At 29.5% G+C, this 27,200-nt stretch overlaps 5 protein-coding genes across 6 annotated transcripts; all 5 read left to right on the forward strand.

The window, feature by feature from the left end:
• Positions 1–4,665: 4,665 nt before the first annotated feature.
• LOC108475599 (probable glutathione S-transferase) lies at positions 4,666–7,178 on the forward strand. Its single transcript, XM_017777580.2, has 2 exons — positions 4,666–5,059; positions 6,614–7,178. Exons 1-2 carry the CDS (start codon positions 4,751–4,753, stop codon positions 6,974–6,976), a joined length of 672 nt encoding a protein of 223 aa, XP_017633069.1. The 5' UTR covers positions 4,666–4,750; the 3' UTR covers positions 6,977–7,178.
• Positions 7,179–7,743: 565 nt separating this feature from the next.
• Positions 7,744–10,251, forward strand: LOC108475671 (probable glutathione S-transferase). Its single transcript, XM_017777658.2, has 2 exons — positions 7,744–8,207; positions 9,745–10,251. The coding sequence occupies exons 1-2, from the start codon at positions 7,899–7,901 to the stop codon at positions 10,105–10,107; spliced, it is 672 nt and encodes a 223-aa protein (XP_017633147.1). The 5' UTR covers positions 7,744–7,898; the 3' UTR covers positions 10,108–10,251.
• A 4,083-nt stretch (positions 10,252–14,334) lies between these two features.
• LOC108475564 (glutathione transferase GST 23-like) lies at positions 14,335–16,737 on the forward strand. Of its 2 annotated transcripts, XM_053026394.1 has the most exons (3): positions 14,335–14,387; positions 14,561–14,901; positions 16,105–16,737. In XM_053026394.1, exons 2-3 carry the CDS (start codon positions 14,593–14,595, stop codon positions 16,465–16,467), a joined length of 672 nt encoding a protein of 223 aa, XP_052882354.1. In that variant the 5' UTR covers positions 14,335–14,387; positions 14,561–14,592; the 3' UTR covers positions 16,468–16,737. The 2 variants fall into 2 exon arrangements, with proteins under 2 accessions (XP_052882354.1, XP_017633031.1); XM_017777542.2 differs by lacking the exon at positions 14,335–14,387 and having other exon boundaries at positions 14,452–14,901.
• Positions 16,738–18,858: 2,121 nt separating this feature from the next.
• LOC108475540 (glutathione transferase GST 23-like) lies at positions 18,859–20,103 on the forward strand. The gene is made up of 2 exons (XM_017777516.2): positions 18,859–19,231; positions 19,653–20,103. Exons 1-2 carry the CDS (start codon positions 18,923–18,925, stop codon positions 20,013–20,015), a joined length of 672 nt encoding a protein of 223 aa, XP_017633005.1. The 5' UTR covers positions 18,859–18,922; the 3' UTR covers positions 20,016–20,103.
• A 3,463-nt stretch (positions 20,104–23,566) lies between these two features.
• Positions 23,567–26,192, forward strand: LOC108475548 (probable glutathione S-transferase). The gene is made up of 2 exons (XM_017777524.2): positions 23,567–24,012; positions 25,568–26,192. The coding sequence occupies exons 1-2, from the start codon at positions 23,704–23,706 to the stop codon at positions 25,928–25,930; spliced, it is 672 nt and encodes a 223-aa protein (XP_017633013.1). The 5' UTR covers positions 23,567–23,703; the 3' UTR covers positions 25,931–26,192.
• Positions 26,193–27,200: the final 1,008 nt, after the last annotated feature.

Here is a 27,200-nt window from a genome sequence, read left to right on the forward strand (position 1 = left end):
AATTTAATTCAAATATTGAAAAAAATAAAAAAAGGACTAAATCGAACCTAAAATGAAAGTTCGGGGACAATTTAAAAATAAATGAAGAAGGAAAGGACCATTTTGAATGTGCAAACAAAAAGGAGGGACCCAATCAGGCAATAAACCCTCTCTCTAAAACACGCAACACCACATAGGACCAAAATGAAGACCAAAATAAATTACAGGGTAAAATTAGAAATAATGAAAAATTTAATTTCAAAATAATAAAAAAGTGGAAGGACCTAAACAATAAATACCCCCTTTTGTAGAAACAAGCGGATCCTAGGCTTGGAGCGGGTCAGGTCGCGGGTTAAGGCTCAAAACGACGTCGTTTTGACGTCTGAACCTCAAACCCAAAACTACGTCATTTTAAAAGGGTATAAAAGCTAAGTTTTTTTAAAAATTTTCATTCCTCCTCATTCTTCAAAATAAAACAAAAGGGAGAGCTCCCTTTTCTCTCAGAAAGGAGGCATCGCCCTAGGTTTCCGACCATCGACCACCGCTGCGTCGATCGACCGTTACGCCGGTGTCGGCCATGTATGCAACAAGGGGGAAGGCCAAAAGTCACGTTTTTCGAGCAAAAAAGATAAGTTTTCTTCTTCTCTCCCTTTTTAATATATTTTTATATAGATAAATAGTATTAAAAAGAGAAATATAGGTATATATTTAATTTTGAAAAGAAAGAAAAAATAATAAAAAAGGAAGAAAAGAAATAAAAACAATAAACCTTAGGTTGTTTGGCACTTGTTTTTCTTTTTCTCTTCAACTGCTCGTTGTTTCTTTATTATTTGAATGCTAAAATTGATCTCTTTGTATTCAATCCAATCCCCCCTTACATTGATTTTCGATTTGGCTTTTATAGCCATGTACATGTTTTTTTTTTATTAATTTCTATCCTTTCCGTTTCAATTTTTTTGCAGGTGCAACTTGCTGGAGTTAGGTGGCTGACATGGGCGGTGCTGAGGTGAGCTTGGCTGTGGAGCAGGTGGCTAGGGTTTTAGCTTTTCTGAAACCCTAGTTTGACTTAATGGGCAATTGGGCTTTTTTTATTTAAGGTTTGGGTAGTTGAAATTGGGCCAGGCAATTTTGGGCCTTCTACACTGAGTAATCAACTCAGTGACATTTTTATAACTAATAATATAACAAAACATAAATTATGTAAGGACATAAATAAAAATCAAAAGTTCGTAAGCAGTTTAATATGTTAACTTATATTATTAGAATATGAGCCTTTCATATCACATTTGTAATCATACCAACTGGTTGTCACATATTCATCTTCAAATTCCCGACCTGTAAACTCAAAAATTCAATTAAACATTACAAATAAATCAATAAAAACTGAAAGAACTCACCATTAGCAACACTCAATTTGTACTTCTAAAATAACATGTCATCCCACAAATAAAACTCGATTTACTCCCAGAGTTATACATTTTAACCACGGCATCAAAGTACGATAAACTCCTCTCAATTTACAGCTTTAAGATATCACAATTTCATTATTAAGACTGTTTAAATTATGGTAATTAATCCACTTTAGATCATGTTTTAAGACAACATAAATACTCACATTTTAATCACGATACAACATCATGACATCTTCTAATTGTAGCTTAGGACTTTAATATTTAATCAACTCCAGTAGCAGGACATTATTTTCATAACAATAAGTCATGGTCGGACAGCATGGGGTTTGCATACCACGACAGCTCACTCAACAACTAACAATCATCAAAATTTTTCCCTCAATTTTCATCAAACTTACTAGTAGAGGTTAGCATTCAATCGAGTAAAAAAATTTCAAGTTAGTCGAGTTGATGAATCTTATTTTAGCAACCGAATTCAATTTTTTTTTTCAAATTGAGTCGAATCGAGTTGAGTTAACGAATCATATTATTTATACACAATATTGCGTTTACACAGACCGATCATTTAACTAGTAAACGAAGTACAGACTTTTAGGTTAATTTTGCGTAAAGGAAAAAATGGAAAGTGGGGGGTTTGAGAAGGAAAATAAGGCTGATGGATAAACATTTATCAAAACAACGTACTTTTATTTTTTAACTTAATGGTTTTGATTTTTAACTTTAGAGAAAGTAAATATTTATCAAAATGACGTAATTTTGTATTTTCTTATTTAGATTTTCAGATAACTCGAATTCTGTAATTCATATTCAAGTTCATATTCAAATTAAACCGAAAAATTTAATTTTTTATTCAAATTGATCCGAATAATTTGATTAATTCAAACTTTTAATTTAAAATTTAAATTCTGGAAACAACAGCCATTTTAGACAACCATTTCTTCATATGTCAGACATAATAAATGTTAGACTAAATGGGAAGATTGAATTGTATACAAGAGACTCAATGAGAAATAAGAACTCGAGACAAATTTTATTCACGGATTTATATCCTTTATATAGGCTGAAATTAAAACAACTTTAGCTAAAAAATAGGATAACTCAAAAGCAAAATCACAATCAGATATTAAATCATGATTTTAGCTAACCATTCAACAACTTTACTGAAACAAATTTGAATATTTCATCTGCTGATATGTCCAAAATTTTAGTCCACTGACTGAGTTGGTGGTGAGCTTTGATAATAAATTATAAAAACAACAGTCATTTTGGACAACCATTTCTTCAAATGTCAGACATAATAAATTCTGGAAACAGAATCCATTTTAGGCAATCATTTCTTCATATGTCAGACATGATATATCATGAAAACAACAGTCATTTTGGACAACCATTTCTTCAAATTTCTAACATGTTTTATTTGCTACATAACGAAAATCAACAGCAGCTAATTCACAGTTTATTCATAAAATTCAGACAACTTGAAGTCACCAACTAGTTTACTTCAACCTGGCAATTAAGGAAACTAGTAAGTGTGTAAATTTCAAGGGAAACTTACCGAAATCTTCTCCAAGTTGCTGTCCCAAGCACAAACTTGCTCCTTGCCTTTACCACTTTGAGCGTCTCCCACATGAAGAAACAACTATTTAACATGCCAATTTCAAAAGTTAAAAAAATAAAATAAAATAAAATTCTCAAGGTCCCAAAATTGTTGGGCGTGATTTAATAATGAAATTTACGAGTTTAATTTACGAAAATAAAGTGTCGATATTTCACTTTCCGACACTACGAAAAACCGAATTATTACTAAATTCATCGAGTAAGAAACATGAAAAAAGAAGTAATCTTATTTTATTTTTGTTTATTATATATGTTAGCATACATACACATATAATATATAATAAAATAGAATTTTCGAATAATTTAAGTAGTAGTTAGTTCTAAAACAATCCTAAAATATTTTTCACTTATTACATATCGACAAAGTAGCACGGTTTGATTTTATAGTTAAATGCTCCCTCGACATGATGATCCGTTTGCTAAAACATTAAAGATGAATTACCTTTTTTTGGTGAATTATAAGAGGAGAGCAAAGTCTTAACAGTAGCGCGATTAGAGTGACTCGAACCCAGAGCACATCTGAGACAGTGAACACTCTGATCATCAAATCAGCACACCGGTAAAATAAATATATATGATACATTAATTATAAAAAAAACATATATATTCAATTATATATGGAGTTCAAAATTATATATGGGGTTTTTACTTGTTTTTAAATTAGATTGGATTGTTTGGTTGGACTAGAAACAGGTCGGAATATAGGTTCGAAAAAAGACATCGAACCGATTGAACCGGTTAAAAAATCAATTAAATTGACAGTTGAATTGGATTTCTTAAATATTTTTTTTTATGAATTTATTATTATATCTTTATCAAACTTATCAAATCGACCAACTAAGGACCTAATCAATTCAACCAACCACCAATTTATTTCTAAAAACCAAAAAAAGCAGTTAATAAAGATGCATCACGCATGACATTACCTTACCTTATATTGCATCATGTATGACATTACCTTATATTATTATATAAAATCTTTTATAGTACTTCATCTTTGTATAAAAAAGTCTTAATGACAAATTCTAACTTTTAGGGGCCTACAATTTTTGTCAATTTCTCTTTTTTTGAGCTTAAATTTTTTTGAAAAGAGTCGAATTTTATCATCAATCTTTTAAAGATAGTTAAATTGAATTTTTAACAGAAATACAGACTAAACCGTTAAAAATTTAAACAAGGCAACTCGCATGATAATCCACGTATACATCATCATAATTTTTTAACTTTTATAAATAAATTTACATTTTATAATTTTTTAATTATGTGTTCATGTGTTGTATAAGATAAGTAATGCCATATCAACATGAAGTGTACATAAACTGTCACGAGAGTTGTCACGCTAATACTAAAAAAAATTAATATTTTAAATAGTATTTAAAAAAGTATTGTTTTTTAAAAGGTTAATAACCGAATTTAGGGTGAGTTTAGATGGGCGATGCATTTAACTGCGGTTTGTGTAAAAATAAAGATGGCGGTGATATTAGATACTGTAGCGATACTATATCGTGAGATAAAAAATAAGTTAAACACACTGTACCGTACCCAATCGCCCATCCAAACTCACACTTAGTTAAAAAAAAGAGGGCCAAATTAATAAAAAAATATAAATATTGAGGGTGAAATTTAGAATTATGTCATGAAAAAAACACACCCCATCGTTATCTTAGACAAATCTTTGACCAGTAATCCTATTATAAATTTCCACTCAGCGCTCTCAGAATCTCTGAACTAATCTCCCAACCATGGCGGTCGTGAAATTGTTCGGAGCTTGGTTTAGTCCGTACGCTTACAGAGTAATTTGGGCTCTGAAACTCAAAGGCATACCTTACGAATATATTGAAGAAGATCTCCGCAACAAGAGTCCTTTGCTTCTTCAATATAATCCAATTCATAAGAAAGTCCCGGTGCTCGTTCATGACGGAAAACCGATCTGTGAATCCACCGTCATCCTTCAATATATCGATGAAATTTGGCCGCAGAATCCCTTGCTGCCGGCTGATCCCTATGACAGAGCCGCTACTCTGTTTTGGATCAAATTTGCAGATGACAAGGTAAATTCTGTTCTTTTCTTTTTTGGATTAAATACAAAATTAACCCTCCAACTATATCGTATTTATCACTTAGCTGTCTAAGAGTTCTTTTTTTCCTCTTCTTTGCAAAATGATTTTTAAATGGTTAATTTTGTCTTATTTTACCAAAAACACAGTACCATGTTTTATTGCCATCGTGCACTTTTTAGGTAAAATGTAACAAAATTAATAGTTTAAGTATATTTTTACCAAAAAATTTAGGTACTTAAAATGAGAAAATTGATATGTTTAGACACTAATTTTGAATTAAACCTTTTATTTATTTATTTGATGCATATAACGATTTTCCCGTTTATTGATTTTTATATTTATATTTGTTTATCTATATTAATATCCAAAATTATTTATTAAGTGTTGTACTTGAATTGGGAGAAACTATTTTATAGACCCTTCCCACCATATCATTTATTGTTCATTTCTAATTATTTAATAATATTTTAGTAATTTTTTCATGTCATTGACATATAAAATTGGTAATTTTTACTCTAAACCGAATTCAATTGTTAACACAGTTAAATTTTTATTAAATTTTTGGTGTGATATTTTAAAATAAAAAAATAGTTATTCATTTGGTAGTCATATAACAAAAAAAAAAGGAGTTCTGAACTTGAATTTAGCAAAAAAAATTGTGTTTACGATTATATTTACATTTTTAAATGGGTTAAATCATTATTTAAGGCGTGAACTTGGCAACAATTCTCACATTGGGTCACATGTTTAGGCTTGAAATAGGTAATTGTTCCCGTATTTGGGCTTGACTTTTTTTGTCCAAGTTAATCCCTAAACGTGGTAATTGTTCTCATGTAAGTGCTTGGACTAGGCAATTGTTCCCATGTTAGGGCTTGAACATTAGGGTTTTCAAGAAAACATAGGGACTAAGGTATTCTTTGATAAACTAAAAGATTAAGTGCAGAAAAAATAAGGTTGAAAATTTAAGTATTGAAAATTTAAGTCTGAACTTAAGTTATAAAATTTGTTTGATATATTACTTAAAATTAATTACGGAATATAATTATATTGTTTGATAAATAGAGATTTTGTATTATAAAAATTATATTTTACATTTTATTCTTAATTTTTAAACATTTTACCTTATTCTAAACCATAATTGTAATTTTAAACGTAAGGTTTTTACAGGATAACATAATATTAAAATAAATAAAATAAAATTGAGTTAATTGAAAATATTCCCTATTAAGTGATAAGTACCTTTTATCAGGTCATACCGTGAGAACAATTGCCAAGTTTAAGGACTAATTTGACCAAAAAAAAAGTTCATACCCCAATGTGGGAGTAGTTACTAAGTTCGAACCCGTGAAGTGATTTAACCTTTTTTCAATTTAAAAAAAATGGGATTAAATTTCTTAAAACAAAAATAGGAGGACCAAATTTCAAATATACAAAGAATACAAAAATTTGTATTATATTTTAACCTAGTTGAAATCTTTGAAAATATTTTATCATACATAAATTTTGATGGTTGATAATAAAATCCCATATCTCTGTTTAAAACAGGGTTATTTAATGTCAAAGCTTTACCAAACCGACGGCGAAGAACAGCAGGCGGCAGTGAAGGAGTGGTTGGAAATGTTGGAAGTCATGGAAGAACATGCGTTGATCGGAGGGAAAAAATTCTTCGGCGGAGAAGAGATAAACATGGTGGACATGGCATTTTCCTTTGTTGCTTACTGGCTTGGGGTTATTGAAGACGTAGTAGGGCTTGAAATCTTTGAGCCACACAAGTTCCCTCTAGTGAGCTTGTGGATCCAAAATTTTAAATCAATCCCTGTAATCAAAGAAAACTTGCCTGATGCTGATAAGATGTTTGCTTTATTGAAGCATGGTAGAGAGATGATGTTGGCATCAAAATCGGATTAGGGTTTGGACACTTGTGTTCTTTATTGAAGGTTTTCAGAATTCGAACTGATCAGGTCACTGTTTTGTTAACCCAATAATTTCGATTAGTTTATATTGCATCATGCATGACATTACCTTATATTATTATGTAAAATCTTTTATAATACTTCATCTTTGTATAAAAAAGTCTTAATGAAAAATTCTAACTTTTAAGGGCCTACAATTTTTGTTGATTTCTCTTTTTTTTTTAGTTAAATTTTTGCTTAATTTTTTTTTAAAAGAGTCGAATTTGATCATCAATCTTTTAAAGATAGTCGAATTGAACTTTTAATAGAAATACTAACTAAACCGTTAAAATTTTAAATAAGGCAACTTGCATGACAATCAACATATACTTTATGGTAATTTTTTAACTTTTATAAAAAAATTACTTTTTTTATAATTTTTAATTATGTGTTCATGTGATATATAAGATAAGTGATACCATATCAACATGAAGTGTACATAAACAGTCACGAGAGTTGCCACGCCAGTACTAAGAAAAATTAATGTTTTAATCAGTATTTTCATTAAAAAAGTATTTTATCTTTTTTAAAAGGTTAATAACCGAATTTAGGATGAGTTTGGATGGGCGATGTGTTTAGCTGCGGTTAGTGTAAAAATAGCAGTGGCGGTGAGATTAGATACTATAGCGATACTGTAGCGTGAGACAAAAAGTAAGCTAAACACACCGCACCGCACCCAATCACTCATCAAAACTCACCCTTAGTTAAAAAAAATGAGGGTCAAATTGATAAAAAAAATGTAAATATTGAGGGTGAAATTTAGAATTATGCCATGAGAAAAACACACACCATCGCTACCTTAGTCAAAGCTTTGACCAGTAATCCTACTATAAATTTCCACTCACGGCTCTCAGAATCTCTGAACTAATCTCCCAACCATGGCGGTCGTGAAATTGTTCGGAGCTTGGTTTAGTACGTACGCTTACAGAGTAATTTGGGCTCTGAAACTCAAAGGCATACCTTACGAATATATCGAAGAAGATCTCCTCAACAAGAGTCCTTTGCTTCTTCAATATAATCCAATTCACAAGAAAGTCCCAGTGTTCGTTCATGACGGAAAACCGATCTGTGAATCCACCGTCATCCTTCAATATATCGACGAAATTTGGCCGCAGAATCCCTTGCTGCCGACTGATCCCTATGACAGAGCTGTTGCTCTGTTTTGGATCAAATTTGCAGATGATAAGGTAAAATCTGTTCTTTTCTTTTTTGGATTAAATACAAAATTAACCCTCCAACTATTTCGTATTTATCACTTAGGTGTCTAAGAGTTTTTTTTTTCTCTCCTTTGCAAAATGATTTTAAAATGGTTAATTTTGTCTTATTTTACCAAAAATACAGTACCATGTTTTATTGCCATCATGCACTTTTTAGGTAAAATGTAACAAAATTAATAGTTTAAGTATATTTTTACCAAAAAAATTAGGTACTTAAAATGAGAAAATTGATATGTTTAGACACTAATTTTGAATTAAACCTTTTATTTATTTATTTGATGCATATGACGATTTTCCCGTTTATTGATTTTATATTTATATTTATTTATCTATATTTATAGCCAAAATTTTTAGTAAGTGTTGTACTGAATTAGGAGAAATTATTTTATGGACCATTTCCACCATATCATTTATTTTTCATTTTCAAGTATTTAATGCCAATTATTTAATAATATTTCAGTAATTTTTTCATGTCATTGACATATAAAATTAGTAATTTTTTACTCTAAACCCAAACTCAATTTTTAACATGGTTAATTTTTTTATTAAATTTTTTGGTGTGATATTTTGAAAAAAAAAATAGTTATTCATTTGGTAGTCTTATAACCAAAAAAATGAGTTATGAACTTGAATTTAACCAAAAAAATCGTGTTGACGATTATATTTACATTTTTAAATGGGTGAAATCATTATTTGAGGCCTAAACTTGGTAACAATTCTCACATTGGGCCACATGTTAAGGCTTGAATTAGGTAATTGCTCCCACATTGGGGTTTAAATTTTTTTTTGTCCAAATTCGACCCTAAACGTGGTAATTGTTCTCATGTTAGTACTTGGACTAGGCAATTGTTCCCATGTTGGGACTTGAACATTAGGGTTTTCAAGAAAATATAGGGACTAAGGTGTTCTTTGATAAATTGAAAAATAAGAGTTGAAAATTTAAGTATCGAATTTAAGTTATAAATTTTTTTTGATGCATTACTTAAAATTAATTACAGAATATAATTATATTGTTTGATATATAGATTGAATTATAAAAAATTATATTTTACATTTTATTCTTAATTTTTAAACATTTTACCTTATTCTAAACCATAATTGAAATTTTAAACATAAGGTTTTTATAGGATAACATAATATTAAAATAAATAAAATAAAATTGAGTTAATTGAAAATATTCCCTATTAAGTGATAAGTAGCTTTTATTAGGCCATACCTTGAGAACAATTGTCAAGTTCAAGGACTAATTTGAACAAAAAAAAAGTTCTTGCCCCAATGTGGGAGTAGTTGCTAAGTTCAAACCCCGTGAAGTGATTTAACCCTTTTTAAATTTAAAAGTAATGGGATTAAATTTCTTAAAACAAAAATAGGAGGACTAAATTTCAAACATACAAAGAATACAAGGACTTGTAGCATATTTTAACCTAGTTGAAATCTTTGAAAATCTTTTATCGTATATAACTTTTGATGGCTGATACTAGAAATCCAATATCTCTGTTTAAAACAGGGTTGTTTAATATTAAAGCTTTATCGAGCCGATGGCGTAGAACAACAGGCGGTAGTGAAGGAGTGGCTGGAAATGTTGGAAGTCATGGAAGAACATGCGTTGATCGGAGTGAAAAAATTCTTCGGTGGAGACAAGATAAACATGGTGGACATTGCATTTTCCTTTGTTGCTCACTGGCTTGGGGTTTTCGAAGACGTATTAGGGCTTGAAATCTTTGAGCCACACAAGTTCCCTCGAGTGAGCTCGTGGATCCAAAATTTCAAATCAATCCCTGTAATCAAAGACAACTTGCCTGATGCTGATAAGATGTCTGCTTTCTATAAGCATGTTAGAGAGATGATCTTGGCATCAAAATCGAATTAGGGTTTGGACACTTGTGTTCTTTATAGAAGGTTTTCATAATTCGAACTGATCAGGTTATTGCTTTGTTAGTTCAATAATTTCGATCAGCTTGTTTAAATAAATCATCAAAATCAAAATAAAAATTTTTCTAGTTCTATGGGTCCATACTAGTTTGCCACCCCTCCCTCCTATATCGGGCCTTTTCCTTTATTAAGTCTATTATATGTGTTATTTTTTTCTTTAAATCAACTAATATAAATTTTTTAGCCCAATAAATATCTTTCCTATGCCCAAAATATTATTTATTCTTTTAATTACCTTGTAATGACCCGATTTTAAACGTTGTAGAAAAATGCAATTTTGAAATCTAATTCCATAAATCGAGTTAGTGGAATCATGAATAGAAAGGTTTAGAAGTTAGTATAAAAACAGATTAAATAATGGTTAAGTAATTTAACCAAAAAAAACCATTAATTAAAGTTTAGGAACTAATTTATAAAAATTCAACCGCTGTTGAAATTTTTAATTTAGAAAAATGATTGAGGACTTAATTAGTAATTAATTTGAGGACCTTGGAATTAACTGACTGTTATTAAAATATGATAGTGGAATGGTATGGTTACATCCACTTATCTTAATTAGCTTGACCACTAATGGTGATTAATTAAGCTAATTAAGGGCTTAATCATAGTATAAATACTAAGAGAGTGGAGAGAAAGATGAAGTCATCATCTTCCTCATTTTGTTTGGCCGTCCAAAGCTGAGAAGACGAAGGAAAAACATCTTTGTTTTCTTTTCCATTATAATCCAAAATTAATCACTGGAATTAAGTTCTTTCCTTAAGATTTTTATGAAGTTTGAACCACGGGAGCTTAATTTAGCTAACACATGTATTAATTTCTTCAATTGTTAGATGTTCAGAAAGTTCCCATTAAAGTTTAATTGATGATTTTAAGCTTGAATTTGAAGAGATCGTTACTTAGTAAGTTTAGATTATGTTAAGGATTAAGTTAGAAATTAAGTTCAACTTAAAAGATAATTTTGTGAAATTAGGGGCAAAATTGAATAAAGTGAAAGCTATTATAAACTTATGGTATAGATTAAAAATACAAGGTCACTAATGGAAGGATATGAAATCGGATTTTGTTTTTATGTTAACTATCGAAAAATAAGAACATTTCGAATATAATGACTAAAATGAATAAAATGCAAATATATTTGATTATATATTTTTCATGAGTTTGAGTGAGAACTAATACCATTTTTATAATTGAATTATCAAACGCAGTTAAAAACAATGTTGAGACATCTCAAGAGAAAGAAAAGGTGAAAGCTGTAGACGAGTAGCTAATACGATTTGTACTTTCATGATTTGAATTCAATATATATATTGTTAAAAACTACCTTGCTCGAGGTAAGTAATCTACTTGCCTCATGATTTGGTTTGTATATAAATGATATGAAATGTTATGAATTTAATTGAGATGAGCATGGTATAAATGAGTATTATATGAAACTATGGTAAGTGATCATGAATATAAATATGTATTTGGAATATTATTACCTTAGTAACTGTCTTAGATAAAGTCGGGTATAGTTGGCATGCCATAAGATTAGTGTACAAGATTATACTTCAGTTTATACTGATGTGGCATGGAATGCATGCTATACTTCAAAAGTTTCGATGATGTAACACCCCTTACCCGACTTGTTAACAGATACGGATAAGGAATGCCACATTAAAATTTTCAGCTTCGATCCCTAACCATTTCTTACTTTTCTAACGTTATTTGGACTCTATACGATATTAAATCTCTTTTTAAGATTTTATAGTATTAAATTTTTAATTAAAGAATCCCAAATCATTTTTCCAGGATATTTTTAGGCGAATTTACGATTTTTAGCTTTGAAGTATTCATGTATCGAAACTTTAAAACACATGTATCAGGACCTGATGCCCATTGCAGTATAATTTTTAATTATATATTTAGTTTAATTATTTTTAAAATTTAATCATTTCTCGAAATGTACTATTATTAACTACATTTTGCCTTTCCTTTTTTTTTCGGCAAAATAAACAACTTTACGCAACACTATTAAGATAACACATTAGCTCGTGTAACGCTAATATAGCTTGCTTGTACTAAATCTCACACAGAATAAGGTTGATCTTTCAGTGAATCTTGTCGCCATAACCTTAGCCATATTCTTTTTAACATATACTTCGTAATATAATTCTCTTTACTTTAATGTATCTAATCTTACTAATTCAAGTTTCAAATTTTTTTTATTTTTACTCAATTATTTTAGTTTAATACACTTAATTCAGTAAAATTTTCAAATATTACATTTAAACACTTATGTAATTAACTTGCTCATTTCCACTCTTATATTTTTCCAAATTTAATAAATAACCCTTAAAATTATAGTTACACAGTTTTTACGATTTAGTCCCCAAGCTCCCAAATTTACACTATTTTACAATTCAGTCCCTGGAAGTCATTTTTTTTATTTTCAATTCATTCTTAAATCCCAGTTTGCCCAATTTTGCAAAATAGTCTCTCTATTCTTCTTCTTCTTTTTTTTTCCAAAATTTCGAGATTTTATAATTTAATCCCTACTATTAAAATATTATCAAAATTTCCACAAATTAGTCCATGATTTTTGAACCATTAAACTTTCATATTCTATTTTTAGAATTGTAAATTCTAAAACCATATAAATTAGCTCTAAAACTCGTGTTTTGGAATCTTTACAATTTAATCCCTATAGTTTCAATACTATTTTATGCTCAACCTTTCAATTTTCATATTTCATAATCATATAATTTAGTACTATGCCAAATTTTTAGATTTCACTACTCAACTTTTAACATTTGGAATTTTATAAATTTTACAATTTAATCCTTCAATTTTATCAATTTGACCACTTAACAAATTGTTTTCAATTTACTTCCAAATAGTATTCAAAATATTCCAAATAAAAACTATTTTTATTGTCTCTTTTCGCGGCATTGCATATATGTTTTGGAAAATTCTCATATTACACGTGTTTATGCTTTTTACTCGAAGTTTCTTTTTTATATTTAAATTTGTTGAGAGGAAGTCTAATTCATTTTTAGAGAAGTTTCCAAAATATAATCTATTGAAAGTTGATAGATTTAAATTATAATAACAGGGCAAAATCTGAATAATAAGCGCGACTCGAATCCAAGCCACACCTGGGGTGAGGAATATTCTTGACCATCAGGCCATCACATGAAGTTCAAAGTTGATAGATTGGTTTCTTTCACCTAAATAATACAAAAAATAAAATTAATAACTGAAATGGTATGCCCTTAAGATTATTTACCAAAATAGTATAGTTTTACTAGTGCCTCCTGTCAAATTGGCGACACTGGACTAAAATGTAATTATCTATAATATTAAGGGACTTGTTATGAATTTTTCCATTTAGAGTGGCTACTGGAGAAAAAGGGAAAGGGTGCCGCCTGACAGTGTGGCGGCACCAAACTTTAAATATGGCTAATTGCCTTGTAAGCCTTCCTTATTTATTATTTTCTTTTTATTCTTCTTCAACTCACTATATTGTTTTTAAACAGGTCCTTAACCTATTTTTGTAGTTAAATAAGCCTTTAACTTATAATTTTTACTCACAAAAGCCATTTATTTTAATATTAAAGTAAATATATTTTGAATTTCAAGCTCTTATCTTAATTTGTTGTTGATGCAATAAAATTATATACAGTTGAACATCAACATAAAATCAAAAAGTAATCAAAATTTTCAAAAGAGTAGTTAAGAATATCATGTATATAAGCGCTCTCAAGAAATTTTAAAATTTTATTTTTTATTTAATAAAATATTCACATCAACATTAAATATAAATTAGTTTATATTTTTTAAATAGCTTTACTTTGAGTAAAATATATTTACTTTAATATTAAAATAAAGGACTTTTATTAGTAAAAACCATAAGTTAAGGGCTTATTTAATTATAAAAATAGTTTAAGGACTTGTTTAATAATAATATAGTGAGTTGAAGGAGAATAAAATAAAAATAATAAATACGGAGGGCTTACAAGAGAATTAGTCATATTTAAAGTTTGGTCCCTTTTTTCAGCAGCCGTCCTTAATGGAAAAATTCTATAATAAGTCTCTAAATACTTTATATCATTACATTTTAATCCTGTGCCGCCAATTTGATAGATGACACCAATAAAATTATATTATTTTGGTAAATAATCTTATGGATATTTCAGTTATCCTTCAACTCGACATAGCATCACGGGAGTGAGACAAGTGATATCCATCTTAAACTACTTTATATTGCATCATGCATGACATTACCCTTTATTATTATATAAAAATATTTCTATGTACTTTCTTTAATTCCTTTTATTAACACTTCATCTTTACCTTATTCAAAGATTTGACTACTAATCCTGTTGTAAATTTACACTCTCCACTCTCAGAATCTACCAGAAAATCGACTAATCTCCCAACCATGGCGGTCGTGAAACTGTTCGGAGCTTGGACTAGTCCGTACTGTTACAGGGTAATTTGGGCTTTGAAACTCAAAGGCATACCTTACGAATACATCGAAGAAGATCTCTCCAACAAGAGTCCTTTGCTTCTTCAATATAATCCAATTCATGAGAAAGTCCCGGTACTCCTTCACGACGGAAAACCGATCTGCGAATCCACCGTCATCCTTCGATATATCGATGAAGTTTGGCCGCAAAATCCCTTGCTGCCGGCTGATCCCCATGAGAGAGCTGTTGCTCTGTTTTGGATCAAATTTGCTGATGACAAGGTATAATCTTTTTTTTTTGGTTTAAATACAAAAATAACCCTCAAAACTATATCGTATTTCTCACGTAGGTGTCTAAGGGTTTTTTTTTTTTGTCAAAAATGATATTTAAACTGTTAATTTTATCTTATTTTACCAAAAACACAGTGCCATGTTTTATTGACATCGTACAACTTTTGGGTAAAATGTAATGAAATTAATTAGTTTAAGTATATTTTGACAAAAATATTTAGGTACCTAAATGAGAAATTTGATATAGTTGAAACATCAATTTTGCAGTTAAACCTTATTTATATATTTGGTGCATATGACGATTTTCCCATTTATTGATTTTTATATTTATTAATCTATACTTATATATTAAGAGAGTGGTTTATTTATGTTTGTGTCCCTTTATTATGTTGAAATTTCGGATCTATTCATTCTATTTTAAATTGGCATAACTTAATCTTATATTTTATAATATTATTCGTAGATCCACATTTTAACAGTTGGTAATGTGAAATTTTAGTAGATCTAAATTATATTTAATTAAAATAATATAAGAAGATGAAAACACCATTTGAAGAAAATTTTACCTTAGTAGATCTAAAGATATAAAGATACGGTCATTCCACTTATGAAGTAGGTATATTTTTATTCGTTAAAGCAGTAGAGGTGTTTATGGCCAAGTTGGGTTCGGTTTAGACTGGGGCTAAGCATGATATTAACATATTTTATGTTTGTTCAATTCCGTTTCAGCCGAAAATGGGTTTAAAATTTTGCTTGAATCTGTCTATAATTTGTAAAAGACTAACCTAAGCCCATTTTAAGTCAGTCTATATTATATTTTAATTTTTTTAAAAATATTTATCTTATATTATTTTAATATTTAATATATTTATATATTTTATTCATTAAAATTTTTATATAGTCATCTTTTAACATTATTTTAATGTTTACATTAGAGTAAATTTCATTGAAAAAACATAATTGGGTGATTACTGATATAAATTACCCAAATAATTGTGTTCATGATTCAATTTACTTTTGTAAATTTAAAATGGTAGTGGGATTAAATTTCTTGAGGACTAAATTTTAAATATTTAAAGAGTATAAGGACTTGTAGCATATTTTAACTTGGTTCAAATTAAGATTTTAATGTTTGTAATTTTTTTTATCATACATAATTTTTGACTGGAAAACCCATATCTCTGTTTAAAACAGAGTCCTTTAATCTCAAAGCTTTATCGAACTGACGGTGAAGAACAGAAGGCGGTAGCGAAGGAGTGCTTCGAAATGCTAGAAGTCGTTGAAGGGCATGCGTTGATCGGAGGGAAAAAATTCTTCGGCGGAGACGAGATAAACATGGTGGACATTGCATTTTGCTCATTTGCTCACTGGCTCGAGTATATCGAAGACTTTACAGGGCTTAAAATCGTTGAACCACACAAGTTTCCTCGATTGAATTCATGGATCCAAAATTTCAAATCAGTCCCTGTAATCAAAGACAACTTACTCGATACTGATAAGATGTCTGCGTTGTTGAAATGTCGGAGAGAGATATTGCTGGCATCAAAATCGAGTTAGGGTTTGGAATATTGATTGCATTTTCTCCCATGGAAGTGTTAAATGTTCCCCATGCAAATAAATAAAACAAAACTTATAGGTTTAAGTATTTGAGAGGATTCGAACATTAATGTACTTTATTTAAGGGTTTTTAGAATTTTAATTAGTCAAGTTATCAATTTATCGGACCAATTCTAATTGGTTTCCTCTAGATCGATATTTCGATTGGTTTTTGGTCCCGTCCAATTCAAATATCATTGATTTTATCACATGGAGAATTTGAGTGTTAAATGTAGTTTGAGATCATTCTATTTACTTAAAGGTTAAGTGTTAACATCTCATATATGATGTAGAACATATTTAAAACACATTCATCAAAATTTAAACACGTGTTTTATAACATTTTATATTTTTATATAATTTTAGCTAGATTTTTTATTTTTATGAGATTTTATAATATGTATTTTTTAACCTGTAAAATTAAGCTAAAACACAAAAAATTTATGTAATATTTCAAAGTAGCTCGAGTAAAAGTCAAAGAAATTTTCTATTAGGCATTAGGTTTAATCAGTAAAAATTTAAATAAGATCAAATGCAGAAGAGGGTTAAGACAGTAAGTATAAAACTTGATTAACTCGCGGCATAAGTTTAAACCTTAAATGCAATATAATTAGGAAGAACAGTCACGAATCTTGAATGTAAACAGTAAAAGACATGTATAGTAATAAGAAAAAAAACCTGCCTATCCCACCTCGCTACTATCTTTTTCTTCATTCCCACTAGTTATTAAAATTGTGATCACAAACATGTAATTATGTCATGTTTATCATAATATAATCAAGAGCATAAAAGTCGGAATTATGTCATGTTTACCACAATTTTATACAATCATTTCTCTTCTAAGCTGCTTGTTATCTGTGGTAAATTGCTAGAAAGAGATAGAGTGAAGGATACGTTGAATGTCTTCAAACATTGGTTGAAGTTTTCATCCCGCAATCATGCCTCTCAACAAAAAGGTTATCTTACTTTTTCTCGTTAAGAAAATCGCAAGAAGTGACATTATAAAAGTTAAGCATGAGGATAGAGCGCAAGAAAAATTCTCACTTGAAACTTGCTGACAAAGAGAAATGATTGTATAAAATTGTGACTCTACATCATCTCTATCCCTTTTCAATAGGAGAATAACAAATCAGATTTTTTTTCCAAATTTTCAATTTTTTCCTCCTCAAAAAATTCAAATTCAATAAAAAATCTAAAAATCAAGAGGAAAAATTTGATTTGTCATTCTCCTATTGAAAAGAGAGAGGGATGACGCAGAATCACAATAAATTATGAAAAAATTATAGCTCGCTTATTGCCTTGTAAATATTATAGGATGGCTGGTGGAAAAAAGGGTAGGCGGCACCAAACTTTAAATGTGGCTAATTGCCTTGTAAGCCTTCCTTATTTATTATTTTCTTTTTATTCTCCTTCAACTCTCTATATTGTTTTTAAACAGGCCCTTAACCTATTTTTGTAGTTAAATAAGCCCTTAACTTATAATTTTTACTCATAAAAGCCCTTTATTTTAATATTAAAATAAATATATTTTGAATTTCAAACTCTTATCTTATTTTTTGTTGATGCAATAAAATTATATACGTTTAACATCAACATAAAATCTAAAAAGTATTTAAAATTTTCAAAAGAGTAGTTAAGAATATCATGTATATAAGCACTCTCAAGAAATTTTAAAATTTTATTTTTTATTTAATAAACTATTCACATCAACATAAAATATAAATTAGTTTATATTTTTTAAATATCTTTACTTTGGGTAAAAATATATTTACTTTAATATTAAAATAAATGACTTTTATGAGTAAAAACAATAAGTTAAGGGCTTATTTAATTATAAAAATAGGTTAAGGACTTGTTTAATAATAATATAGTGAGTTGAAGGAGAATAAAAAGAAATTAATAAATACAGAGGGCTTACAAGGCAATTAATCATATTTAAAGTTTGGTGCCGCCTACCCTTTTTTTTTTTCAGCAGCCATCCTTAATGGAAAAATTCATAACAGTTCCCTGAATACTTTAGATCATTACATTTCAGTCCTGTGCTGCCAATTTAATAGGCGACACTAGTAAAACTATACTATTTGGTAAATAATTTTATGGGCATACCATTTCAGTTAATGTTATTTTTTTATATTATTTAGGTAAAAAGCCTGATAGATTCTTTAACGATGGTCGATATTATATTTAAAATATTTGTATTTAATTTTATTTTCGGATTTTATCTTAAATTACTTTCTATTGCATCATGCATGACATTACCTTGTATTATTATATAAAATTATTTCTATATTCTTTCTTTAATTCCTTTTATTAACACTTCATCTTTACCTTAGTCAAAGCTTTGACTACTAATCCTATTATAAATTTACACTCTCCACTCTCAGAATCTACCAGAAAATCGACTAATCTCCCAACCATGGCAGTCTTGAAACTGTTCGGAGCTTGGCCTAGTCCGTACGTTTTCAGAGTAATTTGGGCTTTGAAACTCAAAGGCATACCTTACGAATACATCGAAGAAGATCTCTCCAACAAGAGTCCTTTGCTTCTTCAATATAATCCAATTCATAAGAAAGTCCCGGTGCTCGTTCATGACGGAAAACCGATCTGCGAATCCACCGTCATCCTTCGATATATCGATGAAATTTGGCCGCAAAATCCCTTGCTGCCGACTGATCCCCATGAGAGAGCCGTTGCTCTGTTTTGGATCAAATTTGCTGATGACAAGGTATAATCTTTTTTTTTTTGGTTTAAATACAAAAATAACCCTCAAACTATATCGTATTTCTCACGTAGGTGTCTAAGGGTTTTTTTTTTGTCAAAAATGATATTTAAACTGTTAATTTTATCTTATTTTACCAAAAACACAGTGCCATGTTTTATTGACATCGTACAATTTTTGGGTAAAATGTAATGAAATTAATAGTTTAAGTATATTTTGACAAAAAAAAATTAGGTACCTAAATGAGAAATTTGATATAGTTTAAACATCAATTTTGCAGTTAAACCTTATTTATTTATTTGGTGCATATGACAATAAAGGACTTGTAGCATATTTTAACTTGGTCCAAATTAAGAATTTAGTGTTTGTAATTTTTTTTATCGTACATAACTTTTGACTGGAAAACCCATATCTCTGTTTAAAACAGAGTCCTTTCATCTCAAAGCTTTATCGAACGGACGGCGAAGAACAGCAGGTGGCAGCGAAGGAGTGCTTCGAAATGCTAGAAGCAGTTGAAGGGCACGCGTTGGTCGGAGGGAAAAAATTCTTCGGCGGAGACGAGATAAACATGGTGGACATTGCATTTTGCTCCGTTGCTCACTGGCTCGGGGTCATCGAAGGCTTTACAGGGCTTAAAATCTTTGAACCACACAAGTTCCCTCGATTGAATTCGTGGATCCAAAATTTCAAATCAGTCCCTGTAATCAAAGACAACTTACCCGATACTGATAAGATGTCTGCGGTGTTGAAACGTCGGAGAGAAATGTTGCTGGCATCAAAATCGAGTTAGGGTTTGGAATATTGATTGCATTTTCTCCAATGGAAGTGTTAAATGTTCCCCATACAAATAAATAAAACAAAACTTATAGGTTTAAGTATTTGAGAGGATTTGAACATTTGGGTACTTTATTTAAAGTTTTTAGAATTTGAATTAGTGAAGTTATCGATTTATCGAACAATTCCAACAAAATAAGAAGAAAAGAAAAAAACCTACCTATCCCACCTCGCTACTATCTGTTTCCTCATTCCCACTAGTTATTAAAATTGTGATCACAAACATGAAATTATGTCATGTTTATCATAATATAATCAAGAGCACAGAACAATCTTTTAGGAGGCAAATGAAATTTTAATTTTTTATAGTCTATATCTTTATAATTTTTAAAGGATTAAATTAAATTTTTATAATTTTATGGGGACAAAGTATAATTTTACTTTTACTATTTAAATTTTTTAAAAAAAATTAAAGGCTTAAATAGTAATTTTACATTTTAAGGAGAGCCGAGCCGATGCCAGCCCTTCGCCACTGAGCATAAATGTCGGAAGTTAATTAAGATCCTAGAAACACAATTTTCCCATCATTTGGTTTCTCTTCTAAGCTGCCTGTTATCAGTGATAAATTGCTAGAAAGAGATACAGTGAAGGATACGTTGAATGTTTTCATCCCGCAATCGTGCGTCTCAACAAAAAGTTAATCTTACTTTTTCTCCTTGTTAAGAAAATAGCAAAAAGTGACATTATAAAAATTAAGCATGAGGATAGAGGGTAAGAAAAATTCTCACTCGAAGCTTACTGACATAGAGAAATGATTGTATAAGACTGTGATTACATATCATCTCTATCATTTTTCAATAGGAGAATAATAAATTAAAATTTTCCAAATGCTAAAAATCAAGAGGAAGAATTTGATTTATCATTCGCCTATTAGAAAGAGATAGGATGATGAAGAATCACAATTTCATACAATTAATCCCTGGTAAATTATAAAAAAAAATTATAGCTCGCTTATAATGAGTGAAAATTAAGGAAAAACTATATTTATAAAATAAAATAAAATAACTAATGAAGTTTTTCACAAAAAAAAAAATTGAGGCTTTTTGAGTACTTTGTATTCTAACTTCAAATCTTATGTGGAGATTTGAGTTTAAATTAAAAATATTTTCATAGTAATATTTATTATTTAAAAAAAGGGAGTTTTTTAATCATTTCTCATTTGAGTTGGTGACCAGTTAATTTGTAAAATTAAACACCAACTTAGGCAAGAATTTAAATATAATTAGAAGTGTTCATGAGCTAGGTTGAGTTGGGTCCGTGTATGATCTTAATACACTTTTATGTTTGCCCAAGCCTAGTCCAATTTAACCCCAAATATGATTTTAAAATTTTGTCTAAACTCGTTTATATATAAATGACTAACTCAAATCTATTTTAAATCTACTCATATTATCTTTTTAAAATATATATTATTTTAATTTAATATTTAATATTTTAAATGGTATTTCTTTCATTAATATTATAAATTTAGACAACTTAATATATTTTTAATGATTACATGGAATTTTATTATTATAAATTTAGATTCATGTGATATAAATTACATAATATATAAAAATAAAATAAAAATATAAAACAGTCGAATGGAACTCAAACATCAAATGTTGAAGCCCAAGTTTAACCAATATTTTTTTTGAACAATCTTATTATAAGTTTTGATCATATTTTTTTGACACAATATTTAGAACTACCTGTAGCTTTTCCCAATCTATAAATAAGAGGATAATACGTTTTAACACACTCAAACACATGTTCTCTTATATTGACAATAATGTAAATGTTAATTGAGCTAATACTCAATCGACAAAATTTAACCAATATTTTAAATAGATCAAATTTATTTTACCTAAACCCATGTTAAAACCTCGTACTTTTATTTAATTCCTTTAATATTTCTAGTTGACATTCAAACTTGGAAAAATAGACTATCCCATAATGAGGTTGGAAACATGGTCATTGAGATACATCATCCATGACGCAAATAATTGGGTCACAATTCAAACAAAGACAGTTTGTACTTTATTCGTTGATAATCTCCTTGCAAAAATTGGAGCATTGCATTTAGACTGACCAAGAACAGTCAAAGTCCGCCGCCCAAAAACAACGATATAATGCCACCTTTAATCTAATTCAGAACAGAAACCAAACATCACACACCATGGATAACTTCAAGCTCTTTGGATTTTGGCCAAGTCCTTATGGTCGAAGGATCATTTGGGCTCCGAAGCTAAAAGGTGTAGATTATGAATACATTGAGGAAGATCTAGCCTTTAATAAGAGTGAGTTGCTGTTGCAGTACAACCCAGTTCATAAATAAACATGAAAAAAGAAGTAATCTTATTTTATTTTATTTTTATTCATTATATATGTTAGCATACATACACATATAACATATAATAAAATAGAATTTTCGAATAATTTTAGTTGTAGTTAGTTTTAAAACAATACCAAAACATTTTTCACTTATTACATATCGACATATTAGCACAGTTTGATTTTATAGTTAAATGCTCCCTCGACATGATGACACGTTTGCTAAAACATCAAAGATAAATTATCTTTTTTTGATGAATTATAATAGGAGAGTAAAATCCTAACAGCAACGCGATTAGCGTGATTCGAACCCAAATCACATTTGAGACAGTGAACACCCTAATCATCAAATCAATACACGGGTAAAATAAATATATATGATATCTTAATTATAAAAAAAACGTATATATTCAATTATACGTGGGGTTCAAAATTATACATGGGATTTTTACTTGTGTTTAAATCAGATTGAATTGTTCGATGGGACTAGAAATAGGTCAGAATATAAATTCAAAAAAAAATATTGAATCGATTGAATCGGTTAAAAAATCAATTAAATTGACGATTAAATTGGATTTATTAAATATTCTTTTTTATGAATTTATTATTATATTTTATCGAACTTATCAAATCGACGAACTAATAACCTAATCAATTTAACCAACCACGGTTTATTTCTAAAATATTTATTCAAAATATAAAAAACAATTAATAAAGATACGTCATGCATGACATTACCTTACCCTTTATATTACATCATGTATGACATTACCTTATATTATTATATAAGATCTTTTATAATACTTCGTCTTTGTATAGAAAAGTCTTAATGACAAATTCTAACTTTTAGGGCCTACAATATTTTTCAATTTCTCTTTTCTTATTTTAGTTTTTTTTAAAAGAGTGAATTTAATCATCAATTTTTAAAGATAGTCGAATTAAATTTTTAATAAAAATATTGATTAAATCATTAAAATTTTAAGCAAAGTAACTCGCATGACAATTTATGTACACTTCATGATAATTTTTCAATTTTATAAAAAATTTACTTTTTATAATTTTTAATTATATGTTCATGTGTTATATAAAATAAATAATGTCATATTATACATAAACTGTCACGAGAATTATCACGCGGATACTTAAAAAATTAATATTTTAAATAATATTTTCGTTAAAAAAGAAATGTTTTTAAAAGGTTAATAACAGAATTTAGAATTATGTGATGAAAAGAACACACACCATCTTTACCTTAGACAAATCTTTGACCAGAAATCCTAATATAAAATTGCACTCAGGGCTCTCAGAATCTCTGAAAAAATCTCCCAACCATGGCGGTCGTGAAATTGTTCGGAACTTGGTTTAGTCCGTACGCTTACAGAGTAATTTGGGCTCTGAAACTCAAAGGCATATCTTACGAATATATTGAAGAAGATATCCGCAGCAAGAGTCCTTTGCTTCTTCAATATAATCCAATTCATAAGAAAGTCCCGGTGCTCGTTCATGACGGAAAACCGATCTGTGAATCCACTGTCATCCTTCAATATATCGATGAAATTTGGCCGCAGAATCCCTTGCTGCCGGCTGATCCCTATGACAGAGCTGTTGCTCTGTTTTGGATCAAATTTGCAGATGACAAGGTAAAATCTGTTCTTTCTTTTTTGGATTAAATACAAAATTAACCCTCCAACTATTTCATATTTATCACTTAGGTGTCTAAGAGTTTTTTTTTTTTTCTCTTCTTTGCAAAATGATTTTTAAATGGTTAATTTTGTCTTATTTTACCAAAAATACAGTACCATGTTTTATTGCCATCGTGCACTTTTTAGGTAAAATGTAACAAAATTAATAGTTTTAAGTATATTTTACCAAAATTTTAGCTACTTAAAATGAGAAAATTGATATAGTTCAGACACTAATTTTGAAATTAAACCTTTTATTTATTTATTTGATGCATATGACGATTTTTCCGTTTATTGATTTTTATATTTATATTTATATTTATTTATCTATATTTATATCCAAAATTATTTATTAAGTGTTATACTGAATTGGGAGAAATCATAGACTCTTCCCATCACATCATCCATTTTCAATTTTAATAATATTTTAATAATTTTTTCATGTTATTTACATATAAAATTGATAATTTTTTACTCTAAACCCGAATTCAATTGTTAACACAATTAGTTTTTTATTAAATTTTTTGTGTGATATTTTAAAATAAAAAAATAGTTATTCATGTTGTAGTCATATAACAAAAAAAAATAGAGTTATGAACTTGAATTTAACCAAAAAAATCGTGTTTACGATTATATTTACATTTTTAAATGGGTTAAATCATTATTTGAGGTCTAAACTTGACAACAATTCTCACATTGGGTCACATGTTAAGGCTTGAATTAGGTAATTGTTCTCACATTGGGGCTTGACCTATTTTTTTTTGTTCAAGTTAGTCCCTAAACGTGGTAATTGTTCTCATGTTAGTGCTTGGACTAGGCAATTGTTCCCATGTTGGGGTTTGAACATTAGGGTTTTCAAGAAAACATAGGGACTAAGGTGTTCTTTGATAAACTGAAAGATTAAGTGCAAAAAATATGGGTTGAAAAATTAAGTATTGAAAATTTAAATACCGAATTTAAGTTATAAAATTTATTTGATACATTACTTAAAATTAATTACGGAATATAATTATATTGTTTGATAAATATAGAATTTGAATTATAAAAATTATATTTTACATTTTATTCTTAATTTTAAAACATTATGCCTTATTCTAAACTATAATTGAAATTTTAAACATAAGGTTTTTATAGGATAACATAATTTTAAAATAAATAAAATAAAATTGAGTTAATTGAAAATATTTCTTATTAAGTGATAAGTAGCTTTTATCAGGCCATACCGTGAGAACAATTGTCAAGTTTAAGGACTAATTTGAACAAAAAAAAGTTCATACACTAATGTGGGAGTAGTTGCTAAGTTCGAACCCTGTGAAGTGATTTAGCCATTTTTAAATTTAAAAGTAATGGGATAAAATTTCTTGCAACACAAATGGGAGGATGAAATTTCAAATATAAAAAGAATACAAGGATTTGTAGCATATTTTAACCTAGTTGAAATCTTTGAAAATCTTTTATCGTACATAACTTTTAATGGCTAATACTAGAAATCCCATATCTCTGTTTAAAACAGGTTTATTTAATGTCAAAGCTTTATCAAGCCGATGGCGAAGAACAACGAGCGGCAGTGAAGGAGTGGCTAGAAATGTTGGAAGTCATGGAAGAACATGTGTTGATCGGAGGGAAAAAATTCTTCAGCGGAGACGAGATAAACATGGTGGACATCGCATTTTCCTTTGTTGCTCACTGGCTTGGGGTTCTCGAAGATGTAGTAGGGCTTGAAATCTTTGAGCCACACAAGTTCCCTCGAGTAAGCTCGTGGATCCAAAATTTCAAATCAATCCCTTTAATCAAAGAAAACTTGCCTGATGCTGATAAGATGTCTGCTTTCTCGAAGCATGGCAGAGAGATGATGTTGGCATCAAAATCAAATTAAGGTTTGGACACTTGTGTTCTTCATAGAAGGTTTTCAGAATTCGAACTGATTAGGTCATTGCTTTGTTAGTCTAATAATTTTGACAAGTTTGTTTAAATAAATCATCAAAATCAAAATAAGAAAAGCTCCAGTTCTATGGGTCTATACTAGTTTTGTAACACCCCTAACCAATAACCGTCGCCGAAATAGGTTAAGAGGCATTATCGGACTTGTAACTCAGTTCAGAACAATCATTTATCAAATATCATCTCATTTCAATAAATATCATTCATTCACATTCAATATGTACTTAAATTGAGCATACAAAGCTTAAATCATGCATTCGGGACTAAATCAGTAACATATTAAAATTTTGGAAACTTAGAAAAATTTCAACATTTCAAGTATCACACGCCCGTGTGAACAGGCCGTGTGCCTCACACGGCTAGTAGACACGCTCGTGTCTTAGACCGTGTGGAAACAGGGCATACATACTGATTTGTATCACACGGCCGAAAACATGCTCGTGTGCCAGGCCGTGTGAAAACTGGAGAGGATACTTAGGTCATACGGCCAACAACACGCCTGTGTGTTTAGCCCGTGTGCCCTTCGAAATGGCCACACACGCCCGTGTATCAGGCTGTGCTAAAACTTTAAGGTATACTGATTTATCAACACGGCCAAGTCACACGCCCGTATGCTAGGCCGTGTGCCATTTAGGGGGTATACTGACTTGTACGACACGGCCGGTCACATGCCCGTGTGTGAGGACATGTGGAGCATACTGATTTCAATTCCATTTCAACACCATGGGACACACGGCCATGTAACATGACCATGTGTCACGCATGACTGAGACACACGCCCTTGTCCCTGCCCGTATGGACAAAAACAGGTATTTGCAAAGCCATTTTACCACCCTATTTTCACAAGCATACACAAACATAAATGACAACATTTTTACAACTCAATAGGCAGCCAAAATAACCATTTCATTACACATTATTTGTCATATCAAACCTAACATTTACATACCTAAATACCTAATTAACATCATGCATAATTCATTCATATATCAAATACATATAAAGACTTCACTTGTACATTTTCATTCCATTCATTCCTTGCCAAAACATACCATAATTGAACATTTAAACTGTAATGACCCAAAATTCACGGGCATCGGAAAAGTACATTAACAGGCCTCCGTCTTAGTAAATCGAGTTTGAAATAATTACTAGAAATATTTATGAGTTTAGCGATGTGTTTAATTAGGTTTAAATTAGGTGAA

The sequence above is a fragment of the Gossypium arboreum genome, chromosome 3 (genome assembly GCF_025698485.1).
Source record: "Gossypium arboreum isolate Shixiya-1 chromosome 3, ASM2569848v2, whole genome shotgun sequence".
In the NCBI taxonomy this organism is placed as follows: Eukaryota; Viridiplantae; Streptophyta; class Magnoliopsida; order Malvales; family Malvaceae; genus Gossypium; species Gossypium arboreum.

Bases quoted from the DNA above. Each gene is read 5' to 3' on its own strand.
- LOC108475599 (XM_017777580.2), top strand. From the start codon at position 4,751: ATGGCGGTCGTGAAATTGTTCGGAGCTTGGTTTAGTCCGTACGCTTAC. The intron at 5,060-6,613 runs GTAAATTCTGTT...TGTTTAAAACAG, and splicing joins TCAAATTTGCAGATGACAAG to GGTTATTTAATGTCAAAGCT.
- LOC108475671 (XM_017777658.2), top strand. From the start codon at position 7,899: ATGGCGGTCGTGAAATTGTTCGGAGCTTGGTTTAGTACGTACGCTTAC. The intron at 8,208-9,744 runs GTAAAATCTGTT...TGTTTAAAACAG, and splicing joins TCAAATTTGCAGATGATAAG to GGTTGTTTAATATTAAAGCT.
- LOC108475548 (XM_017777524.2), top strand. From the start codon at position 23,704: ATGGCGGTCGTGAAATTGTTCGGAACTTGGTTTAGTCCGTACGCTTAC. The intron at 24,013-25,567 runs GTAAAATCTGTT...TGTTTAAAACAG, and splicing joins TCAAATTTGCAGATGACAAG to GTTTATTTAATGTCAAAGCT.
- LOC108475540 (XM_017777516.2), top strand. From the start codon at position 18,923: ATGGCAGTCTTGAAACTGTTCGGAGCTTGGCCTAGTCCGTACGTTTTC. The intron at 19,232-19,652 runs GTATAATCTTTT...TGTTTAAAACAG, and splicing joins TCAAATTTGCTGATGACAAG to AGTCCTTTCATCTCAAAGCT.
- LOC108475564 (XM_053026394.1), top strand. From the start codon at position 14,593: ATGGCGGTCGTGAAACTGTTCGGAGCTTGGACTAGTCCGTACTGTTAC. The intron at 14,902-16,104 runs GTATAATCTTTT...TGTTTAAAACAG, and splicing joins TCAAATTTGCTGATGACAAG to AGTCCTTTAATCTCAAAGCT.